Genomic DNA, 21,382 nt, shown 5'->3' on the forward strand with positions numbered 1-21,382 from the left:
CTCTCATGGCTATCAACAAATCATGGCATATAAAGTTGTAGCAGAACTGAGTACCCCCCCCCCCCCCCCGCCCTCCAGTATTTAGGCTGGGCAAGTCAATCCAGTATGAAGAATACCTTTCCAAGAGCCAGCCAAGGCATTAGGGAAACCCCTATTCTCATGGGTAGGAGTTTCACAAGTAGACCGAGCCACACAACTGGCACAAGTATGTAGAGGCCCTAAGTTGGTTCTATGTAGACTCCCTGATTGTTGGTTAAGATGCTGTGAGCGTGTATGGGTCCGGGTTAGTTGTTTCTGTGAGTTTTCTTATGATGTCCTTGACCCCTCTGACTGCTACAGTCTTTTCTCCCTTTTTTAAGCAATATTCCTCAAAGGCAGTATAATGTTTGGTTGTGGGTCTCTGCAAATCTCTATCAGTTACTGGGTGAAGCCTCTCTGATGACAGTTGAGGTAGTCATCAATCTGATCACAGGATATGCCCAGTTCAGGCTACGTATCAGCTATTTCAAGGAGTCTTAGCTGGAGTCATCCTTGTAGACTTCTGGGGTTTTTTATACCTGATCCCCAAATGCCCCCTTCCAGTTATCTCTTTCAGTACTCTCCCGCTCCATCCATCCCCCAACCTGACCCTTCATGTTCCCATCACCAACCATCCCTAGTCCACATAAGAGATCTCTTCTATTTCCTTTTCCGAATTTAGAGCCATGTATTCCCCCCTTGGACCCCCTTTATTACCTAACTTCTCTGGGTCTGTGGATTGTAGCATAGTTATCCTTTACTTTACAGCTAATATCCACTTATGAGTGAGTACATACCTTATTTGTCTTTCTGGGTCTGGGTTACCTCACTCACAATGCTTTTTTTTCCCTAGTTCTATCCATTGACCTGAAAATTTCATGATGTCATTTTTTTTTTTAACAGAGGAGTAACAGATACTCTATTGTGTAAATGTACAATATTTTCTTTATCCATTCTTCATTTAAGGGGCATCTATGTTGTTTTCAGATTCTGGATATTATGAAAAAGCTGTTATGAACATAGTTGAGCAAGTATCCTTGTGGTGTGATGGAGTATCCTTTGGGTATATGGTCAAGCATGCTATAGTTGGATTTTGAGGTAGATTGACTTCAAATTTTCTGAGGAACTACCATATTGTTTTCCAAAAAGGCAGTACAAGTTTGCATTCCTACCAACAGTGGAGGAGTGCTCCCTTTGCTCCACATCCTCTCCAGCATAAGCTGTCATTTGTGTTTTTGATCTTAGCCATCTCACAGGTGTAGGATGAACTTTCTGAGTCATTCTGACTTGCATTTTGTCTGACGGTTAAGGATGTTGAGCAATTCTTTATTTCTCCTTAGGTTTTCTGAGCAGTTTCCATTTGGCAGAGAAAGGAGAAATGCAAAGAGGAGGAAGAGAAGCACCGGGAATCAGACTAGGAGCTGACCAGGCAGAACAAAGCTGTCAGGAAGACTGGGATGAGAGAGAACGGTGCCTGGCTGGGGTTCTGCTTTCTAGAAGACAGTAGGAGCGGGAAGGCATCAACTCTGCTCTATCACTGACCATGATCATTTAACCATGCCCAACAGCAGACATCACGAGCACAGAGAAAGACAATCCCAGTGTGTTTCTCACTCTTGCTTAAACCACACATATTCTGATCCCTAACTTACAGCAAGTTCCATAGTGACCTCTAGAGACTGGCTGCCCTGATCATACCACCCAGGTTCACCTGCAGCTGTGCCCCATCCATGCCCAGGAGCAGCCTTTTCTAGTCACAATAGTTCTAGAGAAAAATGAATTAGCCCTCAAAAATGCCATCTCGTTCCTGCCCAGGCTGATGAACCCATGTTCAAGAGCAGAGCTCCCTAGACCTAGCAAGAGCAGGTGCCCCTTCTTAGCCTCTCTTACTGCTCAGCACAGGTAAATGGGCTCTGTTGCCGTCTTTTATTTTTTCCTCCAACTTGTGAGGCTTTCTGTTTTGCTTCTCAGTGTAATCACTGACTAGCTAATAAAAAATTATTATTGGTTTAAAATGATGTTCAAGCAGTCTTCTCCGGTATATATGTGATAGCATTTCTTGAGGTCACACTGAGATCCCCAGGATCCAGACCCTGAGACACTGTGTGTCTCAGAGCCCCTCAGAATAGGGTCAAGGCATTCCTCAGGGATGCCAAACCTGGGGTGTTCCAGGTCCCCAGAACTCCCTTTGGTCAATTGCTGCCTAAGGTTTCTGAGGATTCTGACACCTCCACCCCAAAAGGAAGCAATTAGAAAGTCTCCTGGCCTGTCACCGCTGGAGTGACAATCTGGTTAAGGTGCCTTCTGTTTGTGCTCACAGGAGAGGTTGACAAAGGCTGCTGATCCAGTGTCCAGAAAGGTGTGAGACTTCACCAGATTCCCATCTGCCAATTCTTTCTCCCGGTACCGAACAATGGCTTCCTCTGGTGTGATAACCCCACCAAGGCTTAAGACCTTTGCCCCCTATGTAATTTTTGGCTCTGCCAGATCACCTAGAGAAACAAACACCCAACACCCAATCCTACTTTGGAGTTCTTGCTTGTTTCATGGCTTCACTACTGCTCAGGGTCCCCAGTTGTCCTGGTCCCCATGTCAGGGTGGGGCCGAGCCTCTCATCCAGGTCACCATGCTATCTGAGCTGAGTGTACACAGGGAAGAAGAAATACTTCCCCAAGATCACTGCCTGCTCTAAGCAGCCCCACAGAAGAAAACAGAAGAAAGTTTTCGTCTTTCGTTATTTTTGTGGTTTTTTTTTCAATCAATGATCCCTATAATTGGACAATTCAAAACTCACTATTCTCTGAAAATAAAGGTAAACAAACAAACAAATGAACAAATGAATGAAGGGGCCGGGTGAGCAAGAGCATAGTTACCTGACAATGTAGCCGGGACAGAACAGATTTTCTCCTCTGTCCAACACTGAACAAAGAGACTTTTAATACTGTTCACTAGGCCCTTTTTAGAAAGATTAAAGAGAGCTGCTAAAAATATTTCCTTTGCCACCCAGTCAGCTCCAGATAGTGGGAAAAAAAGGTATAAATGTCAGAAAATTGTAAAGACATAAGGAGGTTCAGTTGCTGGAGGTAGCTGAAAAGGTGTTTAAGAACAGAGAACTGATTAGGACAGGACCTTTTGCCTAAGCTGAAAACCACTCTCTCCCTCTCTGATGATGAGATGCAGAAACCATACCAAATGACCCTGGAAATGAAAAGGAAAAATACAATCCTTATTTTGTGGCTTGGATGAACAGGCAGCCTGGTGCCCTGCCAGTCACCCTAGAAAACAGACCTCCTGGCTGTGAAGAGACCTGGAACCTCTGATTCTCATGAGTCTGATTCCTCCAGAGAAACAGGAATACACTGTTTTGGACCTGAAAGATGCATTCTCCAGTCTCCCATTGGCAGAGGTGAGTCAACCCATTTTTGTTTCTAAATGGACAGATCCAGAGGGAGGTTACTGCAGGCAACTTACAGGAACCCGATTGCTTCAAGGATTTAAAAATTTCTTCAATATTGTTTGATGAGACTCCAAATGCTGACCCCTGCCCTTCCATCAGAAGTTTCCCAGGAAAACAGATTATAAAAGGGCACCGAGGGAAAGCTGCAAGAGTTACAGACCTTGGTCTGCACATCGTCTGCTGAGAACTTTATATATCAGAGGCTACCTATCTTGGTCACCAGCTGAGAGGGGCAAAGGGAGCCCGTCTCAGAGTAGGATGGCCACCGTCCTTCAGATCCCAACTCTAAAGACTAAGAGATGGGTTTAAAAGTCTAGGTGCAGCTGGTATTGTTGCCTCTGGATACTGGTGTTTGCTCTGTATGTGAGCAAAAAGGGAAAGGGGTCCCTGAGTCACTAATCTGGACTGAGACTCAAGAAAAGACCTTTTGGGCCTTACAAGCAGTCCTGACTTCGGCTCCAGCTGTACCACTTCCAGATGCCTCAAAACCTTTTCAGATGTCAGTCTATCAAACAAAAGATACCACAAAAGCATCTTTAACCCAAACACTGCGGCTATGGGAAAGCCCTGTGACGTACCTGTCCAAATGGTTAGCCTCTGTAGCGGCAGGATGGTTCCCCTGTACGTGCTGTGGCAGCTCCTGCTAGTACAATAAAGAAAAGAACAATAGAAAGAAGGAAGGAAAAATGAAGGAAAGAAGTATAAGTCAACCAACCAACCAAACAAACAAGCAAAGAAACAAGCTAACTCTGCATCAGGGTCATAGTCATAAAGTACTCCACCGCTTTGTAGAGGCCCTTTTCAGAGGAACACCAAAATGCTGTCTGTCTCATGCTTGTGTCCCAGTCACAGGTCCTACTCCTGGACCACCCTCGAGGCTGGATTGAGAAACTCACCACCGTCAGTCCTCCTACCCTCTTGCCTGACGCGGACTTGCAGGTGCTCATGTATGACTGTCACCAGGCTCATGGGAACTGCAGTAGTCACTTCAACCAAAATGACTTGGGTCCAAGCCAGGTTCCTCAGCCCAGAGGGCAGAATTCAGTTATCTGATCCCGGGTCTCAGATGGGAAAAGGAAAGTACACCATGGTACACACACAGTCACTATGCTTTTACTGCCAGGAATGCCCACAGTTTGAAGGATAGAGAAAAGGGGCTTCTGATCACTGGAGAAAGAACATCCAGAACAAGGAGATAATCGTGTCCCTCCCAGAGGCTATTTGACTAACCCTACAAAATGTTCTCCTCCACTGACAAGGACATCAAAAGAAACTCCCCTGAGGCAAGAGGTAACTGGTTCTTGACCAAGCTGCCTGGCAAATGGCCCAAGACCAATGGGGCTTGTTGATACTCTGTGGACATGACCTGACCTGGTGTTGTCTGAGAGACTCCATGGTACGACCGAGAAGAAATAGAGGATGTAGAGAGAAAAAAATAGACAAGTCAAATATCTAGTCCAAAGGAAAAGATTATTCTCCCAGAAACAATTGTCTGGACTCTGGAAACTGACGTTCACTAGGCTACTCATCCAAGATCTGAGAACTTTCTGAGACAAATATATAATATTTGTCTGAGCAGCAATACTCAGGATATTTCTGGCAGATGTCAAATCTCTGGCAGATGTAAATCCAAACCTGAGAGTGCTTTCCCAGGAAGGGATCTCAGTGAGGTGCCAACATTCTGACAAACTTTGGAAAAACTGACATCCCCAAGATCTGGCCTGCCAGGGAAGGATACAAGTACTTGCTAGCTTTTATTGATACCTTTTCTGGGTGGGTAGACGTGTTCTTCACCAGGACTGGAACTGTTCAAATAGTAGATCAAAACCTGCTCCAGTAACTGGCCCCATGACTTGTCCCACACCAATAGGGTCCAACAATGGCCTGGCTTATGTTAATACTAATATTTGCCAGAAAAACCACCAATTTGGCAGAATTTAAGCAAGCTTTTATCAAAATTTTAAATACTGACCAAAATGGAATTTGGTCAGGACCTTCATCTGGAAACTTTCCAGGTGAATGTCCTCAAGACACTTGTTGGTAGGGCTTATGTGGACAAAACCCTTAGGCTACCATACTTTCCCGTGATGCTTTGTCTTTTATTTATCCATGTATCAAGATCATGTATTAACAAAAATATTTTGATAGAATATCTTATAAAGTTTAAAAATGGCCCATAGTCTTATAAATTTGAACATTAAAAAACTGTTTCTTAAAAATATCCAATTTAGTTATGCTTTCTGTAAATCTCTAAAATTTACTTTTAAAGTTTAAAATCTCTCAACTATATGTTCTAGTAATATCAAAGTCAAGTATCATTTTTATTTCAAAAGCGATGACATAGAGCACAGCCATAACATGTAGAAACCAGAACCAAATTTTAGCAGTGTAAACAATCCAGTGTCTCTAAAATCAATACCATGTTATAAAGTTTGAGGGTCAGCAGGATGTGTTTTTTATATGAACACATGCCAATGAGGCTTTACTACCTCATTAAAGAAGCATTTTTTTTTTTTATTTTCGAGACAGGGTTTCTCTGTGGCTTTGGAGCCTGTCCTGGAACTAGCTCTGTAGACCAGGCTGGTCTCGAACTCACAGAGATCCGCTTGCCTCTGCCTCCCGAGTGCTGAGATTAAAGGTGTGCGCCACCACCGCCCGGCTTAAAGAAGCATTTTTAAAACCTTTGTAAACCTAGTTTTTAAGACAAGACGGGAATTATACAAAAGTCTTATCCCAGGTCAAAAGTATCTTTTGAGACTTGCTGTCTCTTTGACTGACTCATACCACACAGTTGCCCTTAGTCAAGATGGCAGTGAAGCCAGGACAACCCCCTTCTCTAACATTAGTCAAAATGGCAACCATCCATAACTTAGTTAGGATGGTGATAAGCCACAGGCCATTTCCTAATATGGCTCTAACTCCAAGTTGCAAACTTAATCAGATTTTGCTGCAGATATTACAGATTCTTAACCATATTCAATAAATTAAAAGCCAATAATTTATAATCAAGACTTTTAGTACATTTATACATTCCAGACTAGTCAGAAACAAACATGCTCACAACAAAACGTACAGGCACAGATCCATTCATACATACAAAACAGGTAAAACTGTTCCTAACTCCTCTAGTGATGGAAATTCAGGGGAGGAGTACCTAATAAGCTCTGAATTCTATTTTCATGGGCAAGAAGTAGGACTGCATAAGCAACAATTGGTTGTGGGACCTACATCTCCACAATGCCCATCCCAAATCATAATAACACAACACAAAGACAAGTCAAATGCCTAAGACAAGACATAAACAATAGAAAACAAAAGGTTAGCAATGACAGGAAAAATGGGAAAATGACATTTACACATTTAACAATTGGAGTTCTCTGTTCCAGAGGTCTATTTTTTTATTTTTTTAATTGTTTTTATTGAGCTATATATTTTTCTCTGCTCTCCTCCTTTCCTCTCCCTTCCACTTCTACCCTTTCCTATGATCCCCATGCTCCCAATTCACTCAGGAGATCTTGTCTTTTTCTACTTCCCATGTAGATTAGATTCATGTATGTCTCTCTTAGGGTCCTCTTTGTTGTCTAGGTTCTCTGGAATTGTGAGTTGTAGGCTGGTCTTTCTTTACTTTATGTCAAAAAGACACTTATGAGAGATTATATTTGTCTTCTGGGTCTGGGTTACCTCACTCAATAAAGATGTTTTTGAGATCCATCTATTTGCCCACAAATTTCAAGCTGTCATTTATTTTTTTCCCTCTGTGTAGTACTCCATTTTGTAAATGCACCACATTTTCCTTATCCATTTGTCAATTGAGGGGCATTTAGGTTATTCCCAGGTCATGACTATGACGGATAATGCTGCTATGAACATAGCAGAACACATGTGCTCGTGGTATGACCTTGGATATATACCCAAAAGTTCTGGGTCTTGAGGTAGGCTGTTCCCTAATTTTCTGAGAAATTGCCATACTGATATCTAAACCATTTACACAATGGAGTATTATTATTCAGCTGTTTAAAAATGAAGTTATTATAGAATTTACAGACAAATAGATGGAAATAGGAAAAAACATTGTGAGTGAGATAATCCAGACCCAGAAAGACAAACATGGTATGTACTCACTCATAAGTGGATATTACTGTGAAGTCAAATGATAATCATGCTAGAGTACACAGATACAGAGGGCTAAGTAACAGAGGACTTAGGGGAGAATGCAAGATCTCCCTAGGAAGCAGAGCCAAAATAGATTTCAAAAAGTAGACTGACGGTTGGGGAGATAGAAACAGGAAAGATCAAGTTAGGGGGATACTGGGAGAAATGACTATAATTGGGGGGCATTTTGGAGATGAGATGGAAACCTAAGGCAATGGAAACTCCATAGAATCCATGAGAGTAATCCTATCAAGGGCTCGTAGTAATGGGGACAATGAAGCCAGAACCAGCCATCTTTAACCAGGGAAGGCCTCAAGTGCAGGGGCTGGTACACCAACCTAGCCACAATACATTTGTCCTATCTGCAGAGTGTTTTGGGACTGGACCTTAGCAAAATCATCATAAAAGAGACCAGAGAGAATTCATTCAACAATTGATAAGAGCAGAGGCAGATTCGCACAGCCAAACATTGGGTGGAGCTTGAGAAGTCCTGTAGAGGAGGAGGAGAATAGATAGGAGGAACCAGAGGGGTCAGGGCCCCCACAAGAACATGGCCCACAGAATCAATTGACTGGAGCTCATGGGGATCCAATAAGATCAGGGAACTTGTATGGTAGACCTAGAGCCTAGCTTTGACCCTCTGCACATATGTTATGGCTGAGTAGCTTGCTGTTCCTGTGGGATTCCTAACAGTAAGAGCAGGGGTGCTCTCTGACACTAGTGCCTCTTTATGAGACACCTATCCTCCTACTGGGTTGCCTCTTCCAGCCTTTATATGACGGTATGTGTCTGGTCTTATTGTAGCATGTTATGCCATGTTTCATTGATGCCTCTTGGAGGTCTGCTCTTTTCTACGGGGGGACCAAGTATGTTGGTCAGGGAGAGAAGGGAAGTGTGGAAAGAACCTGGTGGGGGAAGTGGAAACTGCAGTCACCGTATAATATATATATATATATATATATATATATATATATATATATATATATTTTTATTTTTTTTTATTTTTTTTATTGAGAAAAGGAGAAAAAAAAACAAGTTTCCACCTCCTCCCAGCCTCCCATTTCCCTCCCCCTCCTCCCACCCTTCTCCCCCTCCTCCCACCCTTCTCTCCCTCCCCCCACTCCTCTCCCCCTCCCTCTCCAGTCCAAAGAGCAGTCAGGTTTCCCTGCCCTGTGGTAAGTCCTAGGTCCTCCCCCCTCTGTCCTTATCTAGGAAGGTGAACATCCAAACTGGCTAGGCTCCCACAAAGCCAGCACATTACGTAGGATCAAAACCCCGTGCCATTGTCCTTTGCGTCTCATCAGCCCTCATTGTTCGCCATGTTCAGAGAGTCCAGTTTTATCCCATGCTTTTTCGGTCAAAGTCCAGCTGGCCTTGGTGAGCTCCCAATAGATCAGCTCCACTGTCTCAGTGGGTGGGTGCACCCCTCGTGGTCCCGACTTCTTTGATCATGTTCTCCCTCCTTCTGCTCCTCATTGGGACCTTGGGAGCTCAGTCCAGTGCTCCAGTGTGGGTCTCTGTCTCTATATATATTAAAAAAAGAGTATTTTTAAAATTCTGAAGTCATTTTACATAAAAACTATTAAAACAAATTCCTTGTTATTTAGTTTCCAAAGTTCTCTTTGGTCTTCTTGTGCTGTTCAGTTATCTAGGGTCAAGTGTTCTTGCTTTCCTCTTCTCTTCCACCCTCTGAAGAATCCATTTTATCCACTGCAGTAAACCCTGTTAGGGCAGAGACTGGGTCTAATGAGTCGTCTTGCTGCCCTGCACATTGCCCACAGTGCTGTGTATACAGTACTTGCGCTCAGTAAGCACCCACATGCACTGCATCCATTGTTTTCCTATCTTGAAGATCCTGCCTCTGTTCTACTGAGAACTCTGTGATCCCCGTTGCTGTGCAGTAGAGCTTGCTACAGAGTTCAGTTTGTAATCTGCAGTTTAGCATGAAAGCATTCCACACCTGATGTCAATAATCTCAGGATGTAGAAAAACTTTCAAGTAGCCTGAAGTAAAACAAACTGTACAAACAGGACTCCAAAACATTTAAGAAAGAACACGTGATTTCTTGACATTCAGGCTGTTTCCAAGAAGCTGAGCCTGTCTGCTTTCACTTTCAGTCTTGCGCCCAAAAGAAAAGAGGTCCATGTTGTCCTGAATTGATTTCAGAAGACTTTCCATCACAAAGAGAAGCAGAGGAACCTGAGGCCTTCCTTCATCCTTAATTGGAGTGGGCAAGGGGCTGTGTAGACTTCAAATGAAGGGAGGTGAACAGACAGGCATACATGCACAGAAAATGCTTGATCCTATTGATGAAACCCAAACAGTTTACTGTTTGCTGAAATTCCAGATCACCCAGCTGTCTGGACATAGCCTGATAAACTATTAAGAACACATTAGGGAGATAGGTGTAGTGGTTCCTGGGGACACCTCAGAGGATTACAGTCAAGAAAATGAATATCTGGCCCACAGGGCTATAGGAAGGTAGAAAACCTTGACCGTAAACTTAGGCTATGTCTGAGGAAAGGAGTGAGGTCCTGATCAAGGTCATATACACTCAGGTCTTAAGCCTGGATCACATGAAATGTCTGCATACACAGTTCCATCAGCCTTTACAGCACAGGACACCTGGGCTGGAATTCCAGTTTCTCAGCTTGTGAGAGGCTTTACTCTGGGGTGAAGGCCCCTTAACACAACTCCATGGTCTCTCTGTCTTTCCAGCTGTTCAAGCTGGCCTCAAGCTCATACTCCTCTGGTTTTCAGTGCCACCGTCTCTGTTGTGACTCCATTTTCGTTCTGACAGCTGCTCCCCCGGGCTCTACAAATTTTGAAAATTCTGTTGATCTGCCATCTTCTGGCTTGCTTTTATCTATCACACACATTGTCTGAATGTGTTTTGTGTGAGGTATATGTGATCTGATCCCACAGCACAGACACTATTCTTGGTACCACTTTCCTGAGTTAAATTCATGCCTTATTGCATTGACTACATATCTGATAGAACAGTTGACTTTGGGTCCTGATCTGAGGACATACAGCCCATCACATGAGGGAAGCCCTGGAAATGTTGTCTTCATGATGTGTCCAAAATTATTTCTTCCTTTTCTATTTTTTTGTAACTATATATTTTTGATAGAACTCTGTAATACTCTAAATTTTCTTTCTATGAAAAGACATTTCACTACCACATATGAAATAGATTTTTCTGTTCTCAATTTAACAAAGAATTATTAATTTTTTCTTTTTTTAAATTTTTGGCCTACTACAGACTGAGGCTGTGGGTATTGCTGGCATGAGACCATCAGAAAATACAGACCAATCCCCCAATTTCACAGTATATATGGTTCATTGCTCAGCTCCAGACTGTTGGGAGCAGTGAGTCCCCAGAGCCTGAATTTCTTGTAAACAACTTGTTTTCCCCTGATCTGAGTGCCCACAGCTGCTCTGAGCTCCAGACCCTCAGGAGTTCCTGATGGCAGGAGAGTGGTTTCTGGTGAGTTTGGCTGGGGCGTGGCTATCTCTATATAATCTGCCCCTGAACACAATAAAGGGGGCATTCTTGGGGAATTCGAGGATGACCCGTGTTTCTGTCTGTCTGTGTGTGTTTGTGTATTCTCAACTTCCAGCCCCTTGCTCGAAAAATGCAAACTGGGTAATAGTGCACACAGCGCAGACACGGGGGTGCGGTTCGCGGCACCAGACTCTGGCTAATCATAAAATATTTTAAAAAAAAAAAATCAAAACTTAAATTTAAAAAAATTAAAATTTAAAGATTAAAACTCAACGCATACAAATTGGAATTTAAAGTTTACAGATTATTTTTGAAAATGATGCAAAGAAATGGCCCAAAGGTGAGTGAATGGATTAAAATGAATTAAGTTAAAAATTCACTCATTTGTAGACAAAAAACAGATTTCAAATTTTAATCAACATTCACCTCTCCAGAAACTCCAGTTTTTCAGATTTTTTTAATTCCAGGGTCACAAAAATTTAATATTTAGAGACTTCTATGTGAAGGTGGGATAATATTTTCCAGAATGCCCTCTTCAACTCATTCTAGAATATTCTGAGCCTGGCAAACTCATTCTAAATGCCAACATCTTTGGCAACAATTTGAATCTGAATTTGAAAATTTCAAATATATGGAAAAAATTGATTTTGTTTGTTTGTCTCTGCCTCATGGTACTGGTACTGAATAGCTGTGGGACCAGGCAGAACAGAAATCTCCATCCACAGTTACCTCTAAAACCTGGGAATAGACAAGCACAGGGAAAAGTCACTGCATTTCAGCTGCTTTCCAGTTAGTTACTAAGATCTGCAGCAGAATATGGGGATATTACATGCTCACACAATTTAGTAAATGCAATAAAAATACCATAAATTTTAAAATAACTAAACACCAACAAAAACAGAAGTAAAGCTGATTTAAAAAAAAAATCTAGCCATGCCAATAGCTGAATTGTTGCAATTGTATGTGATTTAATAGTGTGGGAAGTCCTTATGTATATGTGTTGCTTTTATTGGTTAATGAATAAAGAAGCTGCTTTGGGCCAATAGCAGGTCAAAATATAGTCAGACTGGAAAAGATATAGAGAGAAAGAAGGCAGAGTCAAAGAGAGTTCATGTATCCACCAAAGGAGAAAGATGTCCTCGGGAGCCCACTAGAACCTTGTTCTAGAGGAGAAACTAAACTCCAGGAACTTAGGAGATGATTACTTAAGAAATGGTATTAAAAACATATGGTACATATAAGGAAAAGATAAACAACATGAAAGGTCACACATATCTCCAGTGCCAAAATATCAACAAAGAAGTCTAAATCTTTCTGTCTCCTCAGAGATAAAAGTAGAAGGAGAAACTCCCAAATAGTATGAAAACTTAGTCCCAACAGTTAAGTGTTAGGTACTAATCATTACCATCCTGAAAGTGTATAAAAAAAGAACAACTGTAGATCATTTAGAAATTATCAGATTTATACCTGGAAGATATAATTCTAGGAATGTTATCATACCTTCTGCTGACATCAACAATATAAAGCACTATACTGTTAAAAACTTAACTGTAGGGCTTGGGTGTCTTTCATTTTTGTAACCGTATGTCTGCTGTCAGGCAGGGCACAGTATGAATAGGGTGTACATGGTTAGATACAATCATTTGGCCTGCAATATAAAAATTATGTATAGGTATGAGCTAAAGGTCGTTTTATGCTTTGGTAAAGGTTTAATTCATGTTTAGATATGGGTTAACAGTTTATTAATGACAATAAGGAAGTGGGAAAGAAACAAACTGGGTAAATAGTAGTAGTTCTTGGACAAGGATTAAAGAAATTTAATTGAAACTACTCATGCCTGGAGGCTCTAGAACTTTTTTTTATTTACTTTAAACGATATTTTCTCATTTTACACACCCATCCCAGTTCCCTCTCCCTCCCTTCTCCCATTCTCTACCCTCTTCCCACTCCCCCCATATTCTTCTCACCCCACCCCCATCTACTCCTCAGAGAGGGTAAGGCTTCCCATGGGAAGTCAACAGTGGAGGAGTGTTTCCCTTACTGTACATCCTTTCCAACATAGGCTGCCATCAGGGTTTTTCATATTAGCTGTTCAGACAGGTGTAATATGGTATCTCAGAGTCATTTGGATTTGCATTTCCTTGACGACTAAGGATGTTGAGCAATTCCTTAATTTTCCTTCAGCCATTTGAGACTCTTCTGTTGAGAATTCTTTGTTTAAATCTGTACTCCATTTTTAATTGTATTATTTGTTACTTTAATGTCTAGTTTCTTCAGGTTTTATATATTTTGGAGATTAACCCTCTTTAAGATATAGGGTTGGTGAAGATCTTTTCCCATTTGGTAGGATGCCATTTTGTCTTATTGATCATGTCCTTTGCCTTATAGAACTTTTCAGTTTCAGACAGTCTCATTTATTAGTTGTTGATCTCAGTATCTGTGCACTGGTGTTATATTCAGGAAGTAGTATAATTTGTATATATGAGGCCTACAGATTTTTTTTTAGTTAATCTTGTATCCCACCACTTTACTAAAAGTGTTTATCAGTTGTAGGAGTTCCCTGGTAGAGTTTTGGAGGTCACTAAAGTATATTATCTTATCATTTGCAAATATCAAAAGTTTGACATATTTCTTTCCAATTTGTATCCTCTGGATCTCCCTTATTGTCTTATTGCTCTAGCAAAAACTTCAAGTACAACATTGAATACAGAGAAAGTGATCAGCCTTGACTTGTTCCTGCTTTAAGATCTTTACCTACTGCACCTCTAAAAGAATATGCACTTCTATCATTAGTCTTTAATTGTTGTAAGATATCCACCCGAGAAGACTGCTAGAACATGGGTTTAAGCCAGCAAGAACCTCGAATCTAATCTCTGCTATTTAGTTTTCTTCCTGACCATTATCAATAATAATTTGTAACTAGTCTCAACTGCTGACAGTATGCTGTCCTAATTGGACAAGGAGTATGCAAAAGAAAGTGATATTTTTAAACATACTGTAAACCGTTTAGAAGTTTTGGGTTTTTTTTTTTTACCCCATCTGAAGCTGTGTTTACTGTATATCTCTATCTTTTTCTGAGCACATGAGTCTTAAGTCTGCTAAACAGCATGGCTAGGATTACAGCTGAGGCTTTGGCAGCTGAATTCACCCCATTTCTTAGCTTTCTGAGAGTCTAGCTTCATGGTGGGAGTCACAGGTACTGGCGGGAGTCACACTTATTGTCTCTGTGGAGTTTCTAGGTTCATGCCACTATGAAGAAGCCTGATATCAACTGCTTATAGACACCATTTAAGTGTTTGGTGGCAGAGTCTCTTAAAAGGGTGGCAAGAATTTTGCTGCTAACTGCAAGTCAGGAAGCCTTTTATAAAGGAGCCATGCTTCTGTTTGCCTCTAGCAAACAACGGAGCCCATCTGAGGCGATGCTACTACCAAGAAGTTGTGCTTAACTCTATTCTTTTCTTTCAAGATTTATTTTTTTAGCTTTCTCAGGCTTTATATAGAAATTCTTGCCAAATGTTTGAGCACCATTTGTTTTCATTAGCTGACCAATGATCACGCTGTTTAGTTTTATGGCCATTGGATTATGTTTCCTTATTACACGTTCCTTGAAAGAGGGGTTCCTTTCTATATATTCATCTACATGATTTTAGGAAGCCTCTGTTTTACAACCCCAGTTTTTGCAATGGAAACTCCCCTGTACTTAATAGCCAAGGAGCCAAGTCACAGGGCAGGTATTAAATTGTAAACTCTGTATTTCTATCTCAAAAGACAAATTTCACATCTTTCCTTTTTCTAGGAAAAAGGAAACTACACATTTAAACTGGGAATCAGTGAGCCAAGGTCAAGATGAATATGGGTTGCTAGTTTGAAGTCATATTAGCTATTAACATTCCTGTATCTAGCTTCCTTAGTTTCTAGGACTAGACCTGTGTGAGGGTTGGATCATGTTCCTGTGTTTATACCAGAAATAAGACTCAGGAGGAGGTTGAGTGGCAGGAAATGGAAAGGCCCAATGGAACCTTAAGTTTTATGCATCCATAGACTGGAGATAGTTCATTTGTCAACCACCATCCAGGGCTTCTGCCATGATGATGTAGGTGTGGTGGATCCATGGTGGAATGCCAGCTACCTTCATAGCTATGGAGGTGGGGAGAATCACAGTGTAGGGTTCTTTTCATGTTGGTTCTGGTGATGCTTTGGCTACCTTCTTAACCCAGACAGTATCCCCATACTGAAACAACAGAAAACTACTGATGAACTCAGTGTTTTGCTGGGTCTCTCAAGTAGTCTGATGAATGGGCTTTACAGAGGACTGGAGACCCCATAGTGACTTGACAATGAAATGGTTAAAGAATTGGGTCAACTGCTGGTCTCTGAGCATGGGAAGTAGTCGGGGTAAATCCCTCCCTATATGGGATGCAGCAAGCCCAAAGCAAAACAAAATAAGGAGGTCTATCTACCCTTTGCTGGAATCTAATGAGAATTTTGGTAGTCTCTTTGATGTACAGTGTATTTTTTTCTACCTCTCCAGAACACTGAGATCTGTATGTACAATGAAGCTTTTAATCCATGCCTAAAACTTTAGCTGTGAATTGAGAGGTTTTGAAAGACAGGAAATTGTTAGATCCCATCAGAACCAGTTCCAGGAGGAGCTAATCAAACTACTATTTGAACTGTTTCAGTCCTGGTGGAGAACATTTCTACCTACCCAGAAAAGGTATCTCTAAAGACTGGTACATTCTTGTATCTTCCCTGACAGGCCAGATCTTGGGGAAGTCAGTTTTTCCAGAGTTTTCCAGGGTGTCGGACTCTCCCTGAGGCCCCTTCCTGGGAAAGCACTCTCAGCTTTATATTTCTTTGAGCAAGAACCTGGTATCTGGATGGCACAACCTGAGCCAGGCTGTTCAGTCTAAGTATAACAAACCTTGATCTGAAGACACGAAGGAAGTTCTGTGAACCCCAGATGAGTACCCTGGTGAGTATCTCTTCCCAGAGTCCTATCAGCTGTTTCTGGGAGAATGATCTTTCCCTAGGGACTGACCTGTGGGTTTCAACTGTCTATGGTTTTTTTCTCTTTTCATTCTCTATTTCTTCTTGGTCGTACCGTGGAGTCTCTCAGACAACACCAGGTCAGGTCAGGTCATGTCCACAGAGTTTCAACAAGCCTCATTGGTCTTGGGGCCATTTGCCAGGCAGCTTGGTCAGGTGCCCAGTTACCTCTTGCCTCGGGGGAGTCTCTTGATGTCCTTGTCAGTGGAGGAGAACATTTTGTAGGGTTAGTCAAATAGCCTCTGGGAGGGACACGATTATCTCCTTGTTCTGGATGTTCTTTCTCCAGTGATCAGAAGCCCCTTTTCTCTATCCCTCAAACTGTGGGCATTCCTGGCAGTAAAAGCATAGTGACTGTGTGTGTACCATGGTGTACTTTCCTTTTCCCATCTGAGACCCGGGATCAGATAAATGAGTTCTGTCCTCTGGGCTAAGGAACCTGGCTTGGACCCAAATCATTTTGGTTGAAGTGACTACTGCAGTTCCCACGAGCCTGGTGACAGTCATACATGAGCACCTGCAAGTCCGCATCAGGCAAGAGGGTAGGAGGACTGACGGTGGTGAGTTTCTCAATCCAGCCTCGAGGGTGGTCCAGGAGTAGGACCTGTGACTGGGTCACACAGGCATTAGACAGACAGCATTTTGGTGTTCCTCAGATGAGGGCATCAACTAAATTGTACTCTGAGGATATGATTCTGATTCACAGTTAACTCATTTTTTTCTTTGTAGTTTGGTTTTGTTTGGTCTTTTAGTTCTACTTTTCTTTCTTTCCTTCCTTTTGTCTTTCCCTCCCTCTCTCTCTCCCTCCCTCCCTCCCTCCCTCCCTCCCTCCCTCCCTCCCTTCCTTTCTTCCTTCTATTGTTCTTTTCTTTATTATGCTAACAGTAGCCACCACAGCACTTACAGGGGAACCATCCTGCCGCTACAGAGGCTAACCATTTGGACAGGTACGTCACAGGGCTTTTCCATAGCCGCAGTGTTTGGGTTAAAGCTGCTTTTGTTTCATAGACAGACATCTGAAAAGGTTTTGCGGCATCTGGAAGGGCTAGCCTGGAGCCGAAGTCAGGACTGCTTTTAAAGCATGTAAGTTTTTTCTGTAGTCTCAGTCCAGACGAGGGATCCAGTGCCACTCCTCTCTTGTGATTGTGTTTAGAGAGGGCTTGCTATTCCTGAAAACTCTGGTATCCAGAGGCAACAATATCAGCTGCACCTAGACTCATGAACCCATCACTTAGTCTTTGGAGCTGGGATCTGAAGGACGGTGGCCATCCTATTCTGAGATGGGCTCCCTTTGCCCCTCTCAGCTAGTGGCTAAAGATAGGTAGCCTCTGATATATAAAGTTCTCAGCAGACGATGTGCAGACCAAGGTCTGTAATTCTTGCAGCTTTCCCTTGGTGCCCTTTTATAATCTGTTTTCCTGGGAAACTTCTGATGGAAGGGCAGGGGTCAGCATTTGGAGTCTCATCAAACAGGGTTAGAGAATTTTGTTAATTCCTGGGGAAATCGAGTCCATGAAAGTTGCCTGCTGTAACCTCCCTCTGGATCTGTCCATTTAAAAGCAAACATGGGTTGACTCACCACTTGACCACTGCAATCTTCCGTATTCTGAGGGGCTCTGAGACACACAGTGTCTCAGGGTCTGGATCCTGGGGATCACAGTGTGACCTCGAGAAATGCAACGACATATATACCAGAGAAGACTGCTTGGACATCATTTTAAGCCAGTAGTAATCCTTTATTAGCTGGTCAGTGATTACACTGGGTGCTCAGGATCCCAGAGCAGTTCAAATCTTTCTGAGCATTAGTTTTCAAGCACAGCATCCATGTTCTGGATAGACATGTATCAGTGAGCAAGAACAATTAGCCACAAGAAGTCAGAAAGCAGAGTTAGTACATTTAGAGGCCTTCCCAGAACTATGGATTTTGAAGACCTAGGTCTTTGTTTTCATTTTGGCTGACAATGCAGTCTACACGCTGAGTTTCATGGCCTGGATAACACTTCCATCATGAAGTCAGTTGTGGTAAGGTCTGGGGGCCTCGTACATCATTTTCAGAAATTACACTTTAAATGGATTACACCTTTGCTCCTCATTGGCTCAAAGATGAAAATTACTCCATAGATTCTATATCACGTGGAATTGCTTTTAAATAACAAATGGGTTCAAGTTCTTTTTGATCCAGATATTGCAGGTTCTGGTTGGGAAGTTCCTGACAAAACCTACTGACCACACAGTTCAATGAAGTCTTTGCATGGCTTTGTTAATTTACTTCCATGGTCAGAATGTTTTCAGTTTCTGGGTACTTCAACCCACTACAAAGGTTACAGTGCTTTTCACCGTTTTTTCACTAGGGGCAAACCAGAAAGCCTCACAGGATTGGAGGAGGAAACAAAAGACAACATCCACCTGTGCTGAGCAGCAAGCGCAGCTCATTAGGGGCACTTGCTCTTGCTAGGTCTGGGGAGCTCTACTCCGGAACATGGGGTCGCCATCCTGAGCAGGAATGAGATGGTGTTTTTGAGAGTTAATTCATTTTCTGTAGAATTATTGTGACTAGAAAAGGCTTTTTTTGGGCCTGGCTGGGGCAGAGCAGCAGATGAACCCTGAGTGGTGTGATCAGGACAACCAGTCTTGAAGGGCACTATTGGGCTTGATTTAAGAGAGGGACCAGAATATGTGCAGTTTAAGCCAAGAGTGAGAAACACACTGGGATTGCCTTTCTCTATGCTCGTGATGTCTGCTGATGGACACAGTGAAATGACCATGGTCAGTGATGGAGCAGAGTTGATGCCTTCCCACTCCTACTGAAAGGGATGCCTGTGGCTGATTTTTATGAGGGGAAACAGAACAGTGATCAGCTGCTGGCTTGGTGAAGGGCAAAGTGAGTTAACACAGTAAGAACACAAAAGGAAGAAGAGATATGATCTGTTCAAGTGACGAATATGAATGATCAGCTTACACACAGCATGTTCCAACTTGGCAAGTTTCTGTGGGAACAGAATAAAGAAAGTCATAGATTTAGGTATTTTTAAAAAAGTGGTGGCAGTGTGAGGCAGGCAGATTATGGGAAAATGGGGCAGTTTGCTACAGGTATTCTGATGCAAGAAATCACCATGAAGGCAGCTGAAGACAGCCCAGGAAAATCTGGCTTCGTACTTTACAACAATCAGCTCTCTACGTTCACCCAAAATCTAGTCAGTCAGTCAGCCTTGTTGGTTCATTGACATTGTTGAGCCTGTTTTCTGGGAACCTTGGGTCACAGATGAAACTCAGAGTGAAATATGAAGGTCAGGGCCGTTGACCATCACACATCTGATCTTGGCTACCAAGAGAATTTCTTCCTTCAGTAGGAAGACTGGCTTATTCCTCATATTCATGTAGTTTTTAACCCTCTCCTGCAAAACAAGCTCTTATACTGTATTGAAGGGCTTTCTCTTAATGGTGGGGAACAAAAGACTGAGGACAAGTCTGCTTATCTTGTCCCCAACTTCAGGTCCTCAGGCTGTCGTTCCTGCCTTTTGGCATCCAGAACCCCAGTAGGGCACCATTCTCACTCACCACATTCTTGCTTGATAACTGTTCAGCTCCTGGTCTCTTATTCCCAGTGCTTCTTTGCCTCTTCTTTATGTCCCCACTTTCTCTACCAAGTGAAAACTAAACTGAAAACCTAAAGGAGAATGGCAGGAAATAATTCTTTGAAACATTTCCTCTCTTGTGGTATTGAGCAGCTCCCTGATTTCTTGCTATTTTACGGCACAGCTGCTTTCTGCAATATCCAGCATTTGCATTGGTGCTCACATACCCTCTCTGGGTTTAGGCACATTTGAGGCATAGCTGCTTAAGTTTCAGAGCACTGCTCATGTGTAACCACGTCCTTGTAAGTGTCACTGTCACATAATTTCATAAATTTTGCAAAACAGAAACATGTAATGTTTTTTCTATGTGTATGCTTTTTCTGAAATGGCAATGTAATTAATTCTACGGATGACTCATACCCATGATATAGGTAAAATGAATGTATTTTATAATCTCTAGTAATTATTGAAAAAACATGCATCAAAAAGAAGTGTTAATTCCTGTTGGGGTATTTATTCCTTATAATGGCAATGAATAAATGAATATTTAACTGAGTGTATAGCAACAATGTAAAATAATTTCTCTAAATCTGATTCTGTTTTTTATTTGATATGTAGTGTAAAATCTTGAATAAGAAAAAATTTCAGTGCTAAATAAAATGGGATATTTCTGATGTAAGCGCAGTAGAATGTTGTCATATTATAAAGGAAATTCTTGAATAATAGTTTAGAAGACTCTAAAATTATATGGCTTCTCCCTCAGCCTTGTCTCTGATGTACCTAACACTGTTATTTTTGTTGAGAATTTCATCACTCTACCTTCTGAGTAAAAAGAATAGATTCTAGGTAATCTCATCTCTCCCTTTCTAGACAGGGGGCGGGCCTGAACAATGGCCTCAGAGAACCACATGCCAGGCCCTGTGTGCCTCATTGAGAATGTGAAAGGCCAACTGGTAGCCAACCAGGAGGCTCTGCAGATCCTGTCTGCCTTCAAGCAGCCAGTGGTGGTGGTGGCCATCGTGGGTTTCTACTGCACAGGCAAATCCTACTTGATGAACAGGCTGGCTGGGAAGAATGCAGGTGAGTGCCTCCAACTATGCTATGCTGGTACCCTTGTGTCCACTTACATTGTCTGCTGCTTGCATGAGAGTGTGAAGAATTTAATCTTTCGGTCATAGTTGGATGTTGGCATCCCTTTTGTCATTGTTATTGTTGCTTTATCTGTTTGTTTTGTTTTTGAGACAAGGTCATGCTTTAGGGCACAAGCAGGCCTTTGGTTCAGTACATAGTCTTGTTGACCTTGAACTTATGATCTAACCTTGGCCTCCTGAGTGCTGATGACAGCTAGATGCACCACCACATCTAACTCATGGTTTCCCTTCTTAAACCACAGCTGGTTCCTTCCCCAGAAGCAGAAAGGAGGTAATAAAGATGAATTAATTTACTTGTTAATTAGCATTAATGCATTGATAAAATGTTCAAGTAGCATCAGTGGGTCTTTAATGCTTAAAAAGTTTGCCTGTATCTGGATTATATGTGTTGACTTTTTATTATTGTAAATTATATAAGATTTATCTTTGTGATTGTTTTTTAAGTACACTTTTCTGTGCTAAATGTATGCAT

At 42.0% G+C, this 21,382-nt stretch overlaps 1 protein-coding gene across 1 annotated transcript in view; it reads left to right on the forward strand.

The window, feature by feature from the left end:
- The window catches only part of LOC142853811 (guanylate-binding protein 1-like), a 60,314-nt gene that overhangs the window by 26,417 nt on the left and 12,515 nt on the right, over nucleotides 1-21,382 (forward strand). Inside the window, exon 2 of the mRNA XM_075978979.1 lies at nucleotides 20,630-20,839. Coding sequence (XP_075835094.1) covers nucleotides 20,650-20,839 — 190 coding nt within the window. The 5' untranslated portion in view covers nucleotides 20,630-20,649. The remainder of the gene's footprint in view (nucleotides 1-20,629; nucleotides 20,840-21,382) is intronic.

The sequence above is a fragment of the Microtus pennsylvanicus genome, chromosome 7 (assembly GCF_037038515.1).
Source record: "Microtus pennsylvanicus isolate mMicPen1 chromosome 7, mMicPen1.hap1, whole genome shotgun sequence".
NCBI classification, from domain to species: domain Eukaryota; kingdom Metazoa; phylum Chordata; class Mammalia; order Rodentia; family Cricetidae; genus Microtus; species Microtus pennsylvanicus.